At 43.7% G+C, this 19,173-nt stretch overlaps 2 protein-coding genes across 2 annotated transcripts; one reads left to right on the plus strand and one right to left on the minus strand.

Moving 5' to 3' along the window:
- The first annotated feature begins 607 nt into the window (after positions 1-607).
- ANKRD34B (ankyrin repeat domain 34B) lies at positions 608-2,407 on the plus strand. Its single transcript, XM_065663520.1, is given in 3 exon segments — positions 608-1,112; positions 1,115-1,319; positions 1,321-2,407. Coding segments are annotated over 3 exon segments (1,548 nt in total). The 5' UTR covers positions 608-646; the 3' UTR covers positions 2,198-2,407.
- Positions 2,408-3,417: 1,010 nt separating this feature from the next.
- On the minus strand, positions 3,418-14,456 carry FAM151B (family with sequence similarity 151 member B). Its single transcript, XM_065663521.1, has 6 exons — positions 14,306-14,456; positions 14,059-14,184; positions 12,065-12,230; positions 8,968-9,185; positions 8,445-8,580; positions 3,418-8,010 (listed from the first exon to the last, which is right to left on the minus strand). The coding sequence occupies exons 1-6, from the start codon at positions 14,322-14,324 to the stop codon at positions 7,863-7,865; spliced, it is 813 nt and encodes a 270-aa protein (XP_065519593.1). The 5' UTR covers positions 14,325-14,456; the 3' UTR covers positions 3,418-7,862.
- Between the last annotated feature and the right edge of the window lie 4,717 nt (positions 14,457-19,173).

A 19,173-nucleotide genomic window follows, 5' to 3' on the forward strand; every position in this document is an offset into this window, starting at 1 on the left:
ATGAATTCAGTTCTTGCATCTTGCACTGGTGAGGATCAGCAGTGGTAGAGCTGTCCCACAGCCACTTGGGTGTGCTCAGTATAAAGTCATGGAAGTTTGGAGAATTTAACTTTTTTTTGCAGCTAATTTGGCAGAGTGTGACAAAAAGGAGCAAAATAACAACAACAACAACAACAAAGCATCTATAAATGTTACAGTTATATCCAAATTCTATTTAAGTTTTTAATGCATTTATTGAAGTCCAGGAGGTGGGAATACATTTGCTTTCTTGATACTTTTTTCAAAAAGTACAGGTGTGTTTACAGGCACAATTTGTACAGGTAAATCCTTTTTTTCTTGTCTTTTTTCATTCATTTTTTCCCTTTCTTTTCCTCTTTTCTTATTTTCCACTTTCCCCTTTGTTTTCTGATTTCTCATTTTTTCTTTTTTCCCTTTTTAATGCTTTCACCCTTTTATTCTTCTTTTTCCTCTCTCTTTTCCCCCCTCCTTACCCTCTCCCTTCTCTTTCCTTCTTTTTTCTCTCTTTTCTCCTTTTTTCTCTTTATGTCTTTTTTCCTCATTGTTGCTTTTTCTCTTTTCATTTTCTGGGGGCTGTTTTCCCAGTGCTCTTTCCAGGCATTAGGAAGTTGTGAGTGAGACAAGTGCCATGACTGAACTGGTGGACTTGCCAGTGGAGGGGAACTCCCTGATAAGAGCTGTCTACCAAAGACACCTCCGTCTCACCAGGCTGCTATTAGAGGGTGGTGCCTACATCAATGAGAGCAATGACAGAGGAGAAACCCCACTCATGATTGCTTGTAGGACAAAACATGTGGACAGCTAGAGCATTAGCAAGGCAAGGATGGTTAAATACCTGCTGGAAAACAAGGCTGATCCAAACATACAGGATAAATCTGGGAAGACAGCCTTGATGCACACTTGTTTGGAAACAGCAGGCCCTGAAGTGGTGTCTCTGCTACTGAAAAGTGGGGCTGACCCCAGCCTGCAAGATCACTCCAACTGCTCTGCGCTTGTGTATGTAATAAACTCTGAAGACAGAGAGACCCTGAAAGTTCTTCTTAATGCTTGCAGGGTGCAAGGAAAAGAAGTCATCATCATCACAATGGACAATCTGCATCAGGAAGGCAGAAAACAAAGCAGTACCTAAACATGCCTCCTGCACCCCTCGAGGAATGCCATTCCCCAGCTGCCTGCATTTCCCCATCAGAAATAGAACTGAAAACATTCCGGTCCTCGCTTTCAAGCTCAGATAAAACTGAAAAGGCGTTCTTTAGCTTTAAAGAGCTGGATCATCCACGAAGCATGGATAACTCAGATAGTTTCACTTATGAGAAAATCCAGCTTGACAAAAGCCAGGTCCAAGCTCTCACAAATGCAGCGGCTGCAGTCTGAGCCTTGGGTAAAGAGCTCTCCGTCACTGTTCCACCAGAATAAAATCACCTCTTTACACGAAAGACTTCAGGATATTACTCCACGAGGAGAGCTCTCTTCTAAAACCACTGGCCTTGCCCCATCAAACAGATTCATCACCAGGCACCAAAGTATTGACATAAAAGACACTTCTCATGTACTGAAAACCTTTGAACATAGTGGATCAAGGAAATTATTGTATGAAAAGATAAACTCTCAGATTCCTTGTGTGCAAGACAAATATAACCCCAGTGGGATTCCTGTGGGTAAGGATGCCAGTTTGGGACAAATCAGCTTTACTTCAAACCTTAACAGTGTTATCCAGAAAAGAAACTTGGGAGCAAATCACTGCAGCTCTGATTCTCAGTTAACTACAAGTATGAGGCCTTCTGCTGCAGAATACAGTAAGTCAGTGATAGGAAAGAAAAAGATCCTTTCTCCCTCTCACTCTTCGTTACAAAATCCTAGAGAAGTACTGCAGAACATGCGTCCTTTTACTCTGACAGGGAAAAACCAAGTTTCTCTAGAAAAGCAGGAATCGGGAGCCTTACTGTTGGATCACATTGCTCAGACAAGTCCAGGCTTTCTTCCACCACTGAATGTGAGTCCTCACTCCCCAGTTCCAGATATTACTTTGATAAACAGGGTTTCTGGGATGATTTGTTGTGGACAAAAGCATTTAGTTCCGGCAGCACCTGCCTTTCCTAGGAAGACCAACAACATGAAAATACTCCTAAGGAGGCAGTCACTACAGACTGAGCAGATCAAGCAATTAGTGAATTATTAACAGGGGTATTAATGGGTTAAAAATTCTTTACGATATGTAGATAGTCACTGCACTACCTGATTGTAATGGTATACATCACAGAATGTCTGTGATGTAAAGCCTTCTGCCTTGGAGTGAGTTAAATAGCCCAGAGACTACATGAAAAAATACACTTAACTGATCATACTGCTCTCTGCAAACTGAGGAATATCTATTACACTGTTTTCATAATGTTTTCAACTTAAGCACTGAAATCTCACCCATGACAGGCTGAACCTGCTATGGGTTGTAGTAGGCGCTATCATTCTCATTTTAGATTGGAAGTACTCTCTCTTCTGTTCCCCCAAATTCATACTTTCTCCACCCAGAAAGGTGGCATATGTGGGGTTTGGGAACCTGAAACACTGAACTGTGACTCTGGACACCAGACTGATGCTGTCCAAGTTGTGTAATATTCAGAAATCCCAGGCAGAACCAGTGTGTATCAAGGGTGGGCAGCAGCCAGCAGATATAGGCAGTATCTTCTGTGTTCAGTGGCTTTGCTGCACACGAACAGATGTCAATGAAATTTGACATTAAAAGTGTCAATTTCACTTGTCAATGAAATTCGTGTTGCAGAGCTGTGTTGCATGTAGAACTGGGAATTCCAGCTACAGCTCAGTTAAGCACACAATGCTTGGGAGCCAAGTCAAGAACCCAGTACCATGAGCCACAAATCCTGAATCATCATCTGGTGTGAAATGACCAAACCCTGCCTGCACTGTTAATCAGCCATGTAGTGTGTTCACTACATTTAAAAAACAAACTGCTGAGTTTGCACACTGAAGATCCAAAAATAAGAAGTCTTAAAATCCGCACTTTAAGGTATTTTAAAGTACATCTTAAAATATTTAATTTAAAAATATTTCCTAGCCACACATTTTCACCTTCAAGCATTACTGGCACTGCAAGGCTTTTGAGGAGATCAGGATACATCTTAAGAAAACTCAATTGTTCAAAATATACATTTTAAGAGCTGTTCAGTGGTGGTGGGAATATGGTGAAGGTGATGGAGCATTTGGTTCCACTCAGGTTCTGCGTCTTCAGGAGATACTGCTGGATCACCATCTGCATATACCAGGCAGAAACAAGAACTACATAGAAATCTTTTTATGGCAGAGAAATAATGTGGAAGAACATATGTATTATTATATTAATTGGGTATAAACTGGTCCGTGTAAACACCATGTACAGGCACAACAGATTTTTCAAATGTTTTTATGATACTATAGAAGGAAAGAGAAATTTGTCATCTGTTCATCTCATAATGAAGTTAAGTATTTGAAGTTAAAGACGTATCTTTAAAAAAACCCAAATTCTTTTTTAGAAAAAAAAATCATCTCACAGATCAAATGTTACCTGTGTCTTTGCTGGAGGTATGAAGCCAAATATCTGTTCTATTATTACATAGGATCTGCTCCCTCAACTGAAAAAGCATTTTTCTTACAAAATGCTCAGAAAATGGAGGAAAATGCAAATGTCTTGAAGAAGTGAAGCTCCTCTGTGGTGTTGCCAATATTCTACACTTCATTTTGATGCAGAAATAATGTGAAACTTTAATGTTACCGTTTACTGTTGCATTTCCTTCAGAGGAAAACCGATTCAGTTTTGCTCTCTTGATGTTGTTACGATGCATAAATAAAAGTTTTTTCCCTATTCAGGGGGCATGCAAATAGATACATCCGTTTATACACCACTTAGGAGACGCGGAGTCACTACCAAAGATACTTGCTCCTAAGTGTTTCTCAGGCTGTCTCTATACAAGAATATTGAAACAGTTGGTAAGATTTGTTCCAACATGCCTAAATTTGTACAAAGTATTGTGAGAGAGGCTCTTTCCCTCTCTCGGAGGCTGACTGTGCTTCCACTTCAGTGGAAATATACCCCTGTCATGTCTGAATTTGTAATCTTTGTCATTTTCCAGTTGTCTGAGCAAAGAATCAGAATCGACTAGGTTGGAAAAGACCTTTAAGATCATAAAGTCTAACCGTTCCCCAGCACTGCCAAGGCCACCAGTGAACCATGTCACCGGTCACCATGAACATGTCACCTTTTACACAGTTTGTGAACGCTTCTGGGGACAGTGATTCCACCACTGCCCTGGCCAGCCTGTTCCAATGCCTTTCAGGGAAGAAATTGTTCCTAATATCCAGTCTAAACCTCCCCTGGTGCAGCTTGAGGCTGTTTCCTCTTGTCCTGTCATTTGTTCCTTGGGAGCAGCGACCAGCCATCTCCTGGCTCCATCTTCCTTTCAGGTAGTTGTAGAGAGCAGTAAGGTCCAATCTATGCCTTCTCTTCTCCAGACTAAACACCCCAGTTCCCTCGCTGCTCCTCATGAGAGCTGCGCTCTAGTGGCAAGTAACACCTGAATTTCTAATGTTAAATACCTCCCTGAAACTTGCAAGTTTACAAACAAAACCAGGCGTTCTTTACGCATCTTGGTAAAAAAGTCGCAAGCTGAAACCTTTTCTCTTAAGAGGTGCTCTTAAGAACCTGGGCTTGTTCTCACACTTTACAGTGAAAAATTAAGTGTTAGTCATCCACTCTATCTCATAGAAAGATTGATACCATAAAGCCCTTAAACACTTAAAAACTATATGAAACAGCAGTGACATGTCTGTGAGCAAGCATTCCTGCCAAACCAGGTTACAGCTTTCAGTAAAACACACCACTGATGAGATGACTGATTTGGAATCAAAGTTTTAAAAGGTGAAAAACATTATGATTTTTTTTTACGTTTGGTTTTAATTTTCTCTACAAAATGCCATGTGAAACCATACAATGAAAGTAATTGCTACACAAGCAGTGGTTCCCTCACAAAAGGCAGTGATCATCTAAAAATCCTTCATATTTTGGTTTAAGAACTGTAAGGACAGCAAGTCACTACACAGGAATGCCGTAAAAAAGCAGTTTCCAGGGTTTAAGTAAGTTTCAATTGAACCCTCACTGCACTTTTTGTCTGTTTTTTACTTTAAGGAGAAAGGCATTTGGAGTTGCTCTGTTTTGATTTTTGTCTTTGACAATTATGCAGTGCTTCCAAAAGAATACTGCTGTATTTTTATGCAGCTATATAAGAATAGCAAATAAACCAGTCATTAAATCCCTGTTTTTTTTCTCCATCATGAATCCTTATTAAGACCCTTCATCTTTCTGCATCTATTATGCAGTACAAGTATTTAATTTTTCAGCTATAAGTAGGTATTTATACATAACTGGATTCTTACATTAGTGAACTATTATTCCACTGGCTGGCTATTTGGTTCATGTCACAAGAGCACGGATTGCTACAGAAAGGCCAACATTAGTCACAAATAACCATCCTAATAAGGACATTCACACTGTATTATTATTATTCTTCTAATTAACACTGAAATCCAGAATTAGAGGGAGGAATGCCTGTTGGAAAATATTTCCCAGCCACACATTTTCACCTGGCACTGTAATACCTTCAAGGAGACCAGGTTTGGCAAGGATAAATCTTAAGAAATCAGTTCTGCTTTTTTTTCAGAGTGAAAGGGATAAAATTTGAATACTAATGACTAATTGTTCTGATAAAATACCCAGCTACTAAAGCTTTTTAAAAGAGGCTCTATGCTCCTTTACATCAGTGAACCTTATTTTAAAAAAAAATAAAAATATATATATGCAAAATAAATCTTCTCTAAAGGACACCTATTAGTTGAGTCACCTCTCTCTGGCCAACAGTGCGTGTTGAAAGATGGCACAGACCTCATAGGAATGTCCTTGGCTTTGTCATTTTACACAGTTTAAACAAGCTTCTTTTTGCTGGCACAGAATGGGCAAAAGAACCCAGGGACTTCGATTAGGTTCTGAGGCTCCCTGGCGACAGCAGCCATCATGTTACACAAATTCTTTACTTAAACTCCTTGCAAGCATCTGCTAAAGCTCAACAAAGATGAAAGTAAGCTTATAGTAATCAAACAGAATTAAAGAATTACTTAAAACTCCTTCTGCATCTGAATGAATCCTCTATGGCAGTATGCCCTATGTAAGAGGTGAAATCTGTCATTAAATCATAACAAAAATAACCTCTGGAGGCCTTGTATAGCCTCCAGGTCAAAGCATGGCTCACCTCAGCCACCCTGCTCATCTGAACTGGGGTTCAGGAAGCCAATGTACCAACAGTTCAACTCCTGAGGCAGCACCAGTGGACTGAGACTTACCAACATGAAGTCAAACCCACTTATTTTAAACTTAAGCATAAAGATGGCACCTCCTGTGCACTGCAGATCTAATTCAGAGGTTGTGTCCCAAGCAAAAAAGAGTGAATTTATGTTCAGCCACTCAAAAACCATGCTAAGATTTTAAATTGAACAGTGAAGATATTGATTTAGAGTCATATAGTCCGGTTTATTCCCAAAATCCATGCATAGGCGCACACTGATGAACTCTAATTAATTCCTGTATGTTTGCCCTGAAGGCATCAGTAGTTTTGAACACTTCCATAAGCTGCCCCCCATAGCATGAGTTACAGTCTTCTCTTCCAAAAGCCAGCCCATTTTAAAATACAAACCTGACCTCAACAAACATTTTAAAAACACAGTAATGAGAACACCTTTTTAAAACACATTTTAATTCTGCTTCGACATATCCCCACTGAGACTATAAATTTGCATATGTAGTACTTTTTTCCTGCTACAGCAATGAGAGGACTCAAAACTGGTTAGTGAAAGCAGCAGTTATAATGACAGAAGGATCACGGAAAAATTCAAGGGAGCTAAGCCATAAGGATACAAAAAACAACATAAAACTGCCCCAAAAAAGTAAGATGTTCAAAATTCAGAACATGATAGGGTACGATACTTTGAATTACACTGGAAGCATAATCAATGCTGCTTTATTTGGGGTTTTAATGAATAAGCTCTGCTGTGGCAGTCTGAGACACTACTCCCAGCTGCTTATTGCACCCATTTGCCGGAGTTACCGCTCCTGAGTAAGGAACACAGACCTCAACACCTCATCTGGAGTAACTGATGTGTGGAGTGAGTATTTCCTGAGGGTCACCATACAATAATTACAGTAATTTGCAGCAGAGATGTCAGAAGTAATTGTAGCTAGAAGAAAGTACTAACACGCTACTTCACTGCAAACACAGGAGTGAGAACATTAATAAATTGCAATGGCATTAAAAATGCAGTGTATCATGATGAGCTACAAAATAACCCCTTTGGGAACAGCATAGTTCTGTAACTAACACAGCCCTGATTCTTGCCCTCCCCCATAAAAAGCAGAAACAGGCTTTAGTAGAGATTGAGGGTCCCAAAGACTTTGGCTTACATAAAAGCAGTTAGCAGCAAATCACCTTGGTCCACAAGTACAAGCCATTCTCCCCTTTATATGCTTCTAGGGAAGAAGTGATATTCAGGTAACGTGAGTAGCCTTTACTACATGCCACTGGATAAATGAGAAGGGACACGCAGACGATGAGTAAAGAACTATTAAGAAGGCACAGAATTTCTATTTGAGAAGCCTTTCCGTTGCGTGTTATGCAAAAACTCCTCCAATATGCAGAATGGTGTTCTATACAGTTCTTTTAGTAAGGAAAACACATTTCTTTGACCAAGAAATCTTCATGTTTAAAGAGACTAAGTATTATAAGGTCATTCATTGCCTCCTTCCCTGTTTACTATGCTACTATGGCTTTTCTGAATTCAGAATTTTGTGGCTCTAAAATGTCATAATAAACCCTACTTTTATCAAAGTTTTCTCGGATGTAAAGCAAATCTTCCACAGAGTACACATCTTGCTTTCCTGTCCAAACAGTGAGACTGTACCTATATTAAAAAAGAAAACAACACAGGGAAAAAAACAGAAAGAGAAAAAAGAATATATTAACATAAAAGCGTGTAAGTCAGAATCATTGCACAAAACATTTTAAGAACTGAAGGAATTAAAGAACTGAAAGATAAACTAAATGAAAAAAAATATTTTCAATGTAATTGGGATATGAATCACAGAATCCCAGACTGCTTTGGGTTGGAAGGGACCTTAAAGCTCATCCAGTTCCAACCCTCTTCCATGGGCAGGAACACCTTCCACCAGACCAGGTTGCTCCAAGCCCCATTCAGCCTGGCCCTGAACACTACCAGGGATCAGGCAGCCACAGCTTCTCTGGGCTACATATGTACACATAACTGAGCTGTATTTATATAAACAAATCTATGCCTGTATAATAAAGACATCTGAAAACAAAGGCCTTCAAACTTACCTATCTGACTGCTGGATTAACCAGCACAGCTCAGATACTGACTGTCGTACCAGTGCTGCTCTTACAGCGAAAGTTACAGGCTGGGGAAGTGTGTTGCATATCTGAGCCATTTCCTTCACCATCACCCAGTCATAGCCTGCAGTAAACACCATCTCATTAAAAAGAATTCTTCACAAATACAGTTTGTATCAAAATAAGGACACAAAATGGTTTGGTTGGAAGACAAAATAAAAGCAAATGAGGATTTTGTGAAAAATCACATAATTCTAAAATGAAATGGCTCAATGATTATGAGTAAGAACTGTCATTGTCTCAGTGAAGAACATCAGTACTGAAGTGGAAAACTAAACTTATTTGAAAATCTTTATTTCAAGAATACAGAATGTATAGAATGTGGGATCTTTTATAAGATACAATCTTATCATCTTTTATGACATGGCATATAGCTTATTTTGAATCACTTATGAAATTAATTTGGAGAAAACAGACTATGCAGTGTCAGCATTAAATTTGCTACCTTTACCTTTATTGTGCTTGTCAGGGTGCCAGCCAGTTGTCCACCCTAGTGATAAGGTCACATTTGGGAAATAGGAGGTGACGGTGCCAAGGAACCCTTTTGCATCCACTACAGAGCTACTGCCATTAGGTCCGGGTAGGATGTCTGCATTGATCCAAATGGGTCGCCTCAAGCGGTGTTTCACATGTTCAAGAAGTTCCAAGGAAGGACGTACGGCTTCTAGGCTGAACCAGTAACACATGGGTGAGACGAGACATTTCACTTGGACTGAGGATGGGAAATGTACAGCGTATACACCAGATGGACATGTCAATGAAGCTGTACCTGTCAGTCTGAGGGCTCTTTCTACCATCAGGTGACCACCACTGCTGGTAAAACGTACCGGAAGTTTCTCATCTCCCTGCCTCCCAGTATGAACTTTTACCTCATGGCTCTTCTAACTTGTTAATACTTAGATGATACTGAATGCTTGCAAAGGATTTAATCCAGGGAGCCACTGGATTTGTTTAGATGAGAGCACTCGGCTGAAGATAGTATTCGTAGTATTATGTGAAAACTAACATTTGTGGCTTTCTAAGCTGGAAAAATTAGAAATTAATGAATTTAAAGATATTTATTCTATTTATTATATATATATCAATGATGTTTATATGCTGTTCAAAGGGTAAACGTAATCGCTCCCAACCCTAACAGCACTTTAAGCGTTAAAGCTTTTATCAGTATTTCAAATCCAGTCAACAGACTGAAAGTTACCTTCACATGTGCACAAGATGACGCACCTATACCAGGAGAATAAAAGGTCAAAACCTCAACATTTTCTGATAATTTTATTATCAGGGCACTCACCTGAACATTTTGTCCCTGGCAGGGCTTGTTCCCACAGCTCAAAAGCCTGGCATATAATAGCTGCAGCATGAACAAGTCTGCCCATTAGCTGTTCATCCTAGAGGTAGTTACTAAGTATGAGATGTAGTCACTTGATCAACCAATACAGCACCACTCGGAAGCATTTAATAAGGTAACTTAAGTCATCTATTCTCACTCATCTCTCAAATCAAAAGAAAAAGCATAACTACAGGGCAAACAATAACCTTTCTCTGTCCTACTAAAACTTTCGAAACCAGCAGTACTGGGGAAGGAAAGGAAAAGTGGGAAAATGGGGAAAGGGTATGAATGCAAATAAAATACATATTTTTATCTCACAGCAAATTAATTAATGCTCTATATAACATTCATGAATTTAAAACCATTATGGCCAGAGTTTTGATTTCCTTACTAAAAGCTAAGACCTGTGTTTTCTCCCAAGAGCTGTGCAAACTCTGAATGAGCCATCTTCCAGCTTTTTCCTCAAGATCTTGCAGACCTGACAGAGAGCTGAGCCAACAGAAAGTTCTTCATCTTGCTCTGCAGAGTTAGTTAGTTCCACATCCTAAACTGGTCCCCCTGAGTGTCACAGGAGCACCAGGAAAAGGAAGGGGATGAGAAGGCACTGTGAAGAATGCCTGTTTGGACAACACAGATGATGGTTAACTGCTTCCCTATATTCCCAATTTCAAAGAAATGCCATCCAAAAGAACATCACTCATTTGGCTACGACTGCAGCGTGTACTTACATTTTTATATGCTTTTATATAATAGACTTCTATAATGCAACAGAATTTTAAAAGCTCTTTTAAAATCACTGCACTTGGCTGGAAATTCCTTGTGAAAAGAGGTAGGTAAGTTTAAAATCAATTTAAACAATAAGTAAAATGAAAAAAAAAACCCCAAAACAACAAAACCCCAACAAAAACCAACCGAACCCTAACAAATACTCCCAAATAAATGCCTACTTCTCCTGTCCTTTCTCTTCTCTGTCCTGGCAGATATTTACAGATTCTGTAACAATAAAAGGATTTAATCTGCCCACATCTTTTGGATTTTCTTGAACTTTTACGTGAAAACTGTAATTGCATTTTACAGAACAACAGGTAAAAATCACATTTTACAACTGTCTAGCATTTTGGTTTGCATTTCTATAACATACATAGGTACTGATGAAGCTGTTTTTAATGTGGAGGTTCTCCATCTGCTGCAAAAATGTATGTTGCACATGCCAATTCAGAGAAAGCTAAAGTCAGGGCTTTCAGGTGTCTGAAAATCTCAGCTCATTTTGAACCCCATTTCAAGCTTTTCAAGGAAGTATATGGGGTTTTTATGTGTATTTTCTGTTACATGCAATGAGACAGCTAATGGTTATAATTTTTAAATGAACCCCTGAAAATTTTAATTCATAAGTTAGGCCAAAGAAAGTGAATTTACTTCAATATACAGGCACCCTACCACACAAAAAAGCAAGAACAATTTTCTGTATTAGAAACCATGCCGAAGAAATCTAATACCATATTTTTATGTGTTACAAGATCAGATATTAAAAGGAGCATACCTAATTCTAGAATTGAAATTATTAGTATTGGAGTTAATCAGAAAACAGAATTCCTCTCCTTTGGGGAGGGAAAAATAAACAGCGCTGGGAAAATACAGATATTCATGCTAGTACGGGATGATGTTTCTAAATTATGATGGACTTGAGCACACCTGGAACAGATACGGCTTTTCAGCAAGCTTTTCAGAAGCTCCTTGAAAAACCTTGACACTTTCATTCCCCTTCCATGGCAGAGAATGGAAACCAATGAAAACACCAAGAAAGCAGAAGACATTTGCGTGCTGCCAAGCAGAGACACCATCTCAGCCCCATCCGCAGTCTGGGAGATGCTGCTGGACTTCCCGGTCAGAAGGCTGTCTCTCCCAGTTTCTTACCACAAGCTTTCCAGATAGGTACCATGATGGGAAAACTCGGCTCATTAGCAACTAAATAACTAATTCACTGAATATGAAATCATTGTTTATAGTTCAAAACACTTCTAAAGCTTTTATTTTTCTGATGCATTTAGTAATTCTAACTCTGTTTGATAATTTTCTGTTCAGGAAAAAAGTGCATTACACTAAACTTCACCGAAGAAAAACTCTGGTCTAACATCACCAAAAAGACAGCTAGCTCTGCTTGTAAAATTTTTATTAGCAAGAACATAAACAATAAAAACATCTTTTTCTCCTGAGATACCTCTTAAAATCCAGCTTGATGCCTTTATCCGTGTTGACAATCTCTTTCAGCCATTCCTGCAACGTGTTGTCACTGTCTGTTTCAGGTGGATGAGCCATGATAGGGTCTCCATTTCCTCCCTGGCCACCACGAAGAACAACATCTGCTTCTATCATGTGAACATCACCTGTTGATATAAAAAATGAATGATCTAGCAGAGGCAGAAACAGTAATTCCAACTTCTGCTTCAGAGTAACAACTAATTACAGGGCAAGTCTTTCTACACTGGGCTGTGTACCTAACTCCACAAAGGTCACCCAGTATAAGTTGCTGCCCGTGAAGCTACTTGCTCCTAAGTGTTTCTCAGGCTGTCTCTATACAAGAATATTGAAACAGTTGGTAAGATTTGTTCCATTTTTCTAGGTACTTCAGGCTTCTCTAGGTACTTTAGTCATTTAACTCTTCAGAAGTCTAGAATTACGTGAAAAATTATTTTTGTAGATATATTTGCCCAAGTAATCACCTTTCCCCCCCCCCCAGAGGAACACCAAAATGAGTATCCAATATGTGAATCCACTCTTGCTAATTTTCAATCTTTTCCTCTTAAAACAGGGCTCCAGAGAAAAGGTGACCAGAAGTTTTTAACACTTTCCTCACTTCATTCTCAAAATTGACCATCTCGGCCAAAACTTCTTAAAAAGGGTCAGCCAGGAAACAGCACCTACCAGGAAAATGGTAATTGAAACACAACTGAGTGGAAATCTTAGGAATGCTGCAAGCTCTTGAAAAAGGCTTTATATAATGATAAGTTTCTGAGAGTCTGGGAAGAGCCACTGGCTTTGTAAAGAATTCAAGATATGCAGTTACTTAGACTGAAATAGTAAGAATAAAAAAGATAATTAAGCGGTCAACAGAAAGCAAATTATGTATAAAATTACATAAATAACACATATTTTCCCAATATTCAGAGAGATTAAATTAAAATTCACTCAATTAAACTGCTTACATGAAACCTGGAATACATTATAATAATCGCAAACAAAATGGGGGGCGGGAGCAGTAATAAAAGTGTCCTGTTTGAACAACAGTGTATTACAACATCACACAATTTCAAACCATCCTAAAAAGCCCTAGAAGATAGATCCCTCTACACAGGGTCAAAACTACCTGGGAATGACAGGCTGGTTTGGAGCACTCAGCTCTTCACAGATGAATTAAACAGCATCCTGACCCTGTGTATGAGATTGGCTTGTTGCACACTAGTGGAACTAGCCCGCACGTAGAACAGGACTTTCAATCTCCTCATTTACATCTTCCCTCTGCCAGAGCAGATCCACAGAGTGTCACTGCAGTGGAGAGGGTGACCTACCATTGAGATCAAACTGGAAAGAATGAAGACACCATGAGCACTGCTGCCAAGGCTGCAGTGCTGAGGTGCTGTGCTCTAACCTCAGTATTAGAAAAACCAGCCCCACCTGCAGAAGCAGATTTTGTATTCCCTTATGCAAAAACATACTCTGAACACCTGATAGATTGAGATGAGCTCTCAGGCAGAAGTTCTTCCCTGCGAGGGTTGTGAGGCCCTGGCACAGGGTGCCCAGAGAAGCTGTGGCTGCCCCATCCCTGGCAGTGCTCAAGGCCAGGCTGGACAGGGCTTGGAGCAACCTGGTCTAGTGGAAGGTGTCCTTGGCCGTGGCAGGGCGTTGGAACTGGATGAGCCTTAAGGTCCCTTCCAACCCAAACCAGTCTGTGATTCTATGGACACCGCGGGTAAGTTTAGCACAAGTGAATGAAACCGGAAGGCTGTGCAGCCACGGCTTTGCTCGTTCAGATGAAGGTCTGACCCAAGAGAGGGGCTGCAAATCGCCACTCTCTTCACGACTAACGGAGTCTGTCTGACGGAGGGACCACCTCCGACCCCTGCCCTGCAGCCCAAACGGGCAGACAGCGACGCTGCAAGGGGCCTCGCAGGGCGCCGCGGGCCGGGGCGGGGCAGGAAAGCCCGTTGCACTTACTTCTCGCGGCCTCCCTGGCTCGGGCCTTGCTGTTGGCGGCGTGGAACCAGCGGACGGCGGCAGCGTCTCGGGCTTCGATGCGCTGCGACCTCAGGAAGTGATCCACCGCCTGTTCGCCCCAGGCACCTGCGGCACCGCCGAAGGCCGGAGAATTCCCTCAGCACCACCGGGGGAGCGAGACACCGGCCCCTCAGTACCGCCGATCGGGCAGCCCCCGCCGCGGCACCCCCGGCAACGCAGCTCTTACCCTGCGCCTCGTCCGCCATGGCCCCGCCGGGCCCACTCTGCGCGGGGGGACCGGCGCTGGCTGCGGACCGGGAGAACGCTTCCTCCGGAAACACGGGACCGGCGGAGCAGAGCGGGGCAGCGCCGTCTGGGAGGCACCACACAGGAGGGACGTGGAGCTGTTGGAGCGAGGCCAGAGGAAGCCGCGGAGATGCTGCGAGGGCTGGAGCAGCTCTGCTCTGGAGACAGGCTGAGAGAGCTGGGCTGGGTCAGCCTGGGGAAGAGAAGGCTCCTTAAGGGGAGACCTTAGAGCAGCTCCAGTGCCTGAAGGGGCTACAAGAAACCTGGAGAGGGGCTTTTGACAAGGGCCTGTAGGGACAGGACAAGGGGAATGGCTTTAACCTGGCAGAGGGGAGACTGAGATGAGCTCTTAGGCAGAAGTTCCCTGTGAGGGTGGTGAGGCCCTGGCACAGGGTGCCCAGAGAAGCTGTGGCTGCACCATGCTTGGAAGAGACTTTAACACTTTTCACACCCCCTGCCATGCGCATGGACAACTTAACTGGATCAGCCACAGCACCGCTGCCCTGTCTGTGCCCATGCCAGACCTGCCCTACCCCTGCTGCCTGGGGAATGCCCTTTTCCAGAGGGTGTGAACTGTTGAAGTATAAAATGCTTTTACTTCAACCAAGGGATGCTGGAGCCCTGCTACTGCTGCTGACAGCCTGGCCTCTTGCAGGGTGGGGGAAAGTCAGGTAGGCTGGAGGCCTTCGTCTTTCGGAGTGGCCAGCCAGAAGTTTAGGGGCGGTGGGTGCTGGCCTGCTGCTCCCACCTGCGCCAGCTCCTCCTGGGTCTGCTCCTGTCTCTCAGGGACAGGCGTAAGGGGTGGCAGCCAGGACCCCTGCGCAGGGCAGCCTCCGACGTGCAGAGTTCCTCCTCCTGGTCAGAGTCTGCAGGGCTGCTGGGGGAGGCTGGATTGGGGTCAGGAATCACCAGCCTGGAACGGTGGAGCTGGAACTGTTGCCGGGGTCACTGCTGGAGTCTGAGCTGGCTGCAAAGCTGTCGTTGGTCTGTGTTACTGCGCTAGAGTGCAGCAGCCTCCAGGCCTCCTCACTGAATCGGCACTCGATGATTCCGAGGACACCATTGACCAGAAGTGCTGTGTGCTCCCCAAGGACAGGCTGCAGCATCTGCACTAGTCTCCCGCTCTGGCCCATAGACACTCGGGGCGTGCAGGATGGTGCTCTCAGCTGTCTTTTCTATCCACCACTGTGCCCCGTGTACTGCGTGGAGCTGCTGGCACAGCCAGGGCAGCACAGGATCAAGGAGATGTTCCTCCCTTTGGAATAGCTCTGCCCACACTGCAGGCAGGAGGCCACCCACAGCCTGCTACCTCGCAGCCTCCTGCTCAGCTGAGGACAGTGTCCCTTGAACAAAGGACAGCAGAGATACCAGAGGGTAATGGGGGCAGTTTTCAGCCTGGTGGTGAGGTTCTCTTCCTTCCTGGCTGCTGGCATGTGGCAACTCTCTGGCGGACACTAGCACAGAAACATAGAATAGTTAGGGTTGGAAAAGACCTTAAGATCATGTAGTTCCAACCCCCCTGCCATGGGCAGGGACACCTCACACTAAACCATCCCACCCAAGGCTCTGTCCAACCTGACCTTGAACACTGCCAAGGATGCAGTGTTCACAGCTTCATTGGGCAACCCATTCCAGTGCCTCACCACCCTCATAGTAAAGAATTTCCCCCTTATATTCAATCTAAATTTCCTGGTTGAGTTTTAACCCGTTACCCCTTGTCCTATCACTACAGTCCCTAATCAAGAGTTCATCCCCAGTATTCATATAAGGCCCTCTTCAGATACTGGAAGGCTGCTATGAGGTCTCCACGCAGCCTTCTCTTCTCCAGCCTGAACAGCCCTAACCCTCTCAGCCTGTCTTCATACGAGAGGTGTTCCAGTCCCCTGATCATCCTCGTGGCCCTCCTCTGGACTTCTTCCAACAGTTCCATGTCCTTTTTATGTTGAGGACACCAGAAATGTACACAATACTTCCAGTGAAGTCTCATAAGAACAGAGTAGAGGGGCAGGATCACCTCCTTTCACCTGCTGGTCACGCTCCTTTTCATGCAGCCCAGGATACGGTTGGCTTTCTAGGATGTGAGTGCGCACTGAAGCCAGCTCATCTAAAATGGTCCCCTCTGCCAAAGAGCCGCCCTCTGCATCGTCCTGCTGACCCCAAAGAGAAGGCTCCAGCCCCCAGGGCTCTCCCAGCCCTACAACAGGCCGCATGCTAGAAGCACCAGCACTGCTCCATCGACTCTGGTGTGAAGGAGATGGACAAATTCCTCTTTCACTGACACAAAGTCTCCGGCTGCTGCTGGGGTAGAATCGGAGAAAGACAACAGCTTGAAGATCACGTAGGGTTCATTTCGTCAGGATAGGGGGACAAAAAGACCTACGCCTTAATGTAGAATTGAGTGTTCCTAAGAGGGGTAGGAGGAAAGGGAAAGGTACAGCACATCAGGGACAGGAAGAGGAGGTAATACCAGTAGAATCGATGATATGAACACTAATAATGGATCTTTCAGGGACATTTAAAATGAAGGAAGAAACAACAAACCAAATCAAAAGCAACCACTCAGACACCACCCGCCCCCAAATCCCAGAAAAAAGCAGGTATGTGGTGTTCTTCTGTAAAGTGTTTTCAGCCACATCCAGCCTGTTCTTGGGATGATCCTTTTGAGGAGCAGGAAGCAATTACTAAAGGCAGTCCAAGAAGGAAGGAGAAAGTAAAACCTTTTAGACATCACCTTTTTGTTTCTGATCTTCTCTGAAGTCCCTAGCACAGGATATTCCAAACAGGGAGAAGGCTGGGGCATGCATGCTCTGGGAAAGTTGTAGTTTTGTGAGCTGTTTGTAGCAGGCAGCAAGCACAGGAACTGAACAGGTTGGCACCGTCCACAATGTGCTCCTGGCACCTGGCGCTGTGTTGGCTTGTGTCGTTCGTGAGGGACAGCTGATGCTTCCACATGGCCTTACGGTGGCTCTTGCAGATGCAGTCGCTTCTGTCACCCCGAAGTTACTTAGTTCAGTACTTTTCAAAAAAGTTGTTAGAAATTATTCATTTTGAGATGAACATGCAATATTATTGTCGAAACCTTACAGAGATGCTATATAAACCATTCCAAATTTCTTAGGCTTCTGCTGCTTCTTCTGCTTCTATTTCTTCTGCTTCTTACTCTGTTTCTCCTGCTGCTGTGCTGATGCTTTTGCTGCTGCTTTTCCTGGTTTTCTCCCACTTCTGCTGCAACTTCTGTTTCTGCTTTACTTCTGTTCATTCTCCTTCTTCTCCTTCACCACCTCCTTTTGCTCCTCCTCCCACAACCGCCCCAGGTCCTGGTGGGGAAAGGGCCGGGATGCAAGATAACCCGTGAGCAAAGAGCCCTGCTGCCTTTCCCCTTCCCTATTTCCTTTTCCCTTACCTTTCCAGCTCCTCTCCCATTTTCTTGGGCAGCCTCACACAGGCGTTGGACTGCTCCTTCGCCCAGGAGTGGCCCCGGCCCCAGGCCCAGACCCGCCTTCCCACTCCCCACACACTCTCCTCACAACGCCCCCAGCAGTGGCATCCACAGCCTCCTGCAGGGCCAGGAGCAACGATTCCCTCAGGAAACCCCTCACCACCAGTCCCTGCGCTGGGTGCTCCCACAGCCTCCTGGAAACCTGGGAGGTGCATTTCCCTCAGGAACACACCTCGCCCCAACCCCTCTCTCTTCCCAGGACAGCCTTTCCCTTCTTCCAGCCTTCTTTCTGCACCTCAGCCCTGGGGCAGCCCTTCAGACCATTCCAGGGGTCAGAAAAATCATCTTGCCTTCAACTTTTTACATCTTGCTTAGGAGGCTCACTGCCTTCACGTTGCCCTTGAGTTTTGCTCTGGCTGGAACGAGACCACCTGTAAGTGGCCATAAAGTTGTCAGCGGGCTAGGACCAGCACCCCTCTGGCAACAAGACTGCCCTCCCTTTGGAGAGGCGTCCCCCTAGATATACCAGGGCCCGGGGCTGATGAGCACACAGCTGGTGGCAAGACATGATCTGCACTGAACACACCCCACATGACAATTACATGTAGAGACAGTGTGCTGGATGGGTTCAAATGTGAACCGTGGGTGTTTCGCAGCGGCCATCACTGAAATTCTTCCACTACACTACAAAAACCCACATCTCTTTCCTTCTTCAGGGTCTCCTAAACTGCAGGTGTTTGAAGGGCCATTTTTAATCCTGCCTTGGAATTCTGTTAACATTGCTGAGGGAGCCAAAATGGACCCAGAAGGAGGCATAGTGCTGACATTCATTCTTGTGCCTGCCTGCAGCTACACAAGGTTAACAGCTGCCAGCACTTCGCTGTAATAGGTTATTCTCCAGTCCTTCAACAGTCCGGGACTTTCATCCTGTTCACATATTGCATGCCACTGCAATTCAGAGGCAAGAGCATATACATTTAAACACAAAAGATTATTAAAGAGAATAATGCTTAATGTTGTTTTCCCATGAAAAGAGGCTTTACACAAATTACTCTGAACATGTAGCTGATAGTGACAAATCTCTACTACTACAATTTATAGCGAACCAGGTGAGTATTGAACATTGGCTTAGCAAAGGGAAGGCCAATAGCAGTGCAAAGTAGTTGATGTGAAAGTAGGTCTAGTTACTACTACTGCTACCCAGTCCTACTGTAAGAAAAGCTGAACAGATACAAAGAACCTTAGAGTTTTGATTGCAAATTAAAAACCAGTATTTTATACCTTACTGCTGTTTGCACTAGAGCGCTCCCTGCCCAGAGCACCCCACCTAAGGGCACCCTGGAGAGGTGGAAAGGTGCTGAGAGGCACCA

This window comes from Lathamus discolor, chromosome Z, assembly GCF_037157495.1.
Source record: "Lathamus discolor isolate bLatDis1 chromosome Z, bLatDis1.hap1, whole genome shotgun sequence".
NCBI lineage: Eukaryota > Metazoa > Chordata > Aves > Psittaciformes > Psittacidae > Lathamus > Lathamus discolor.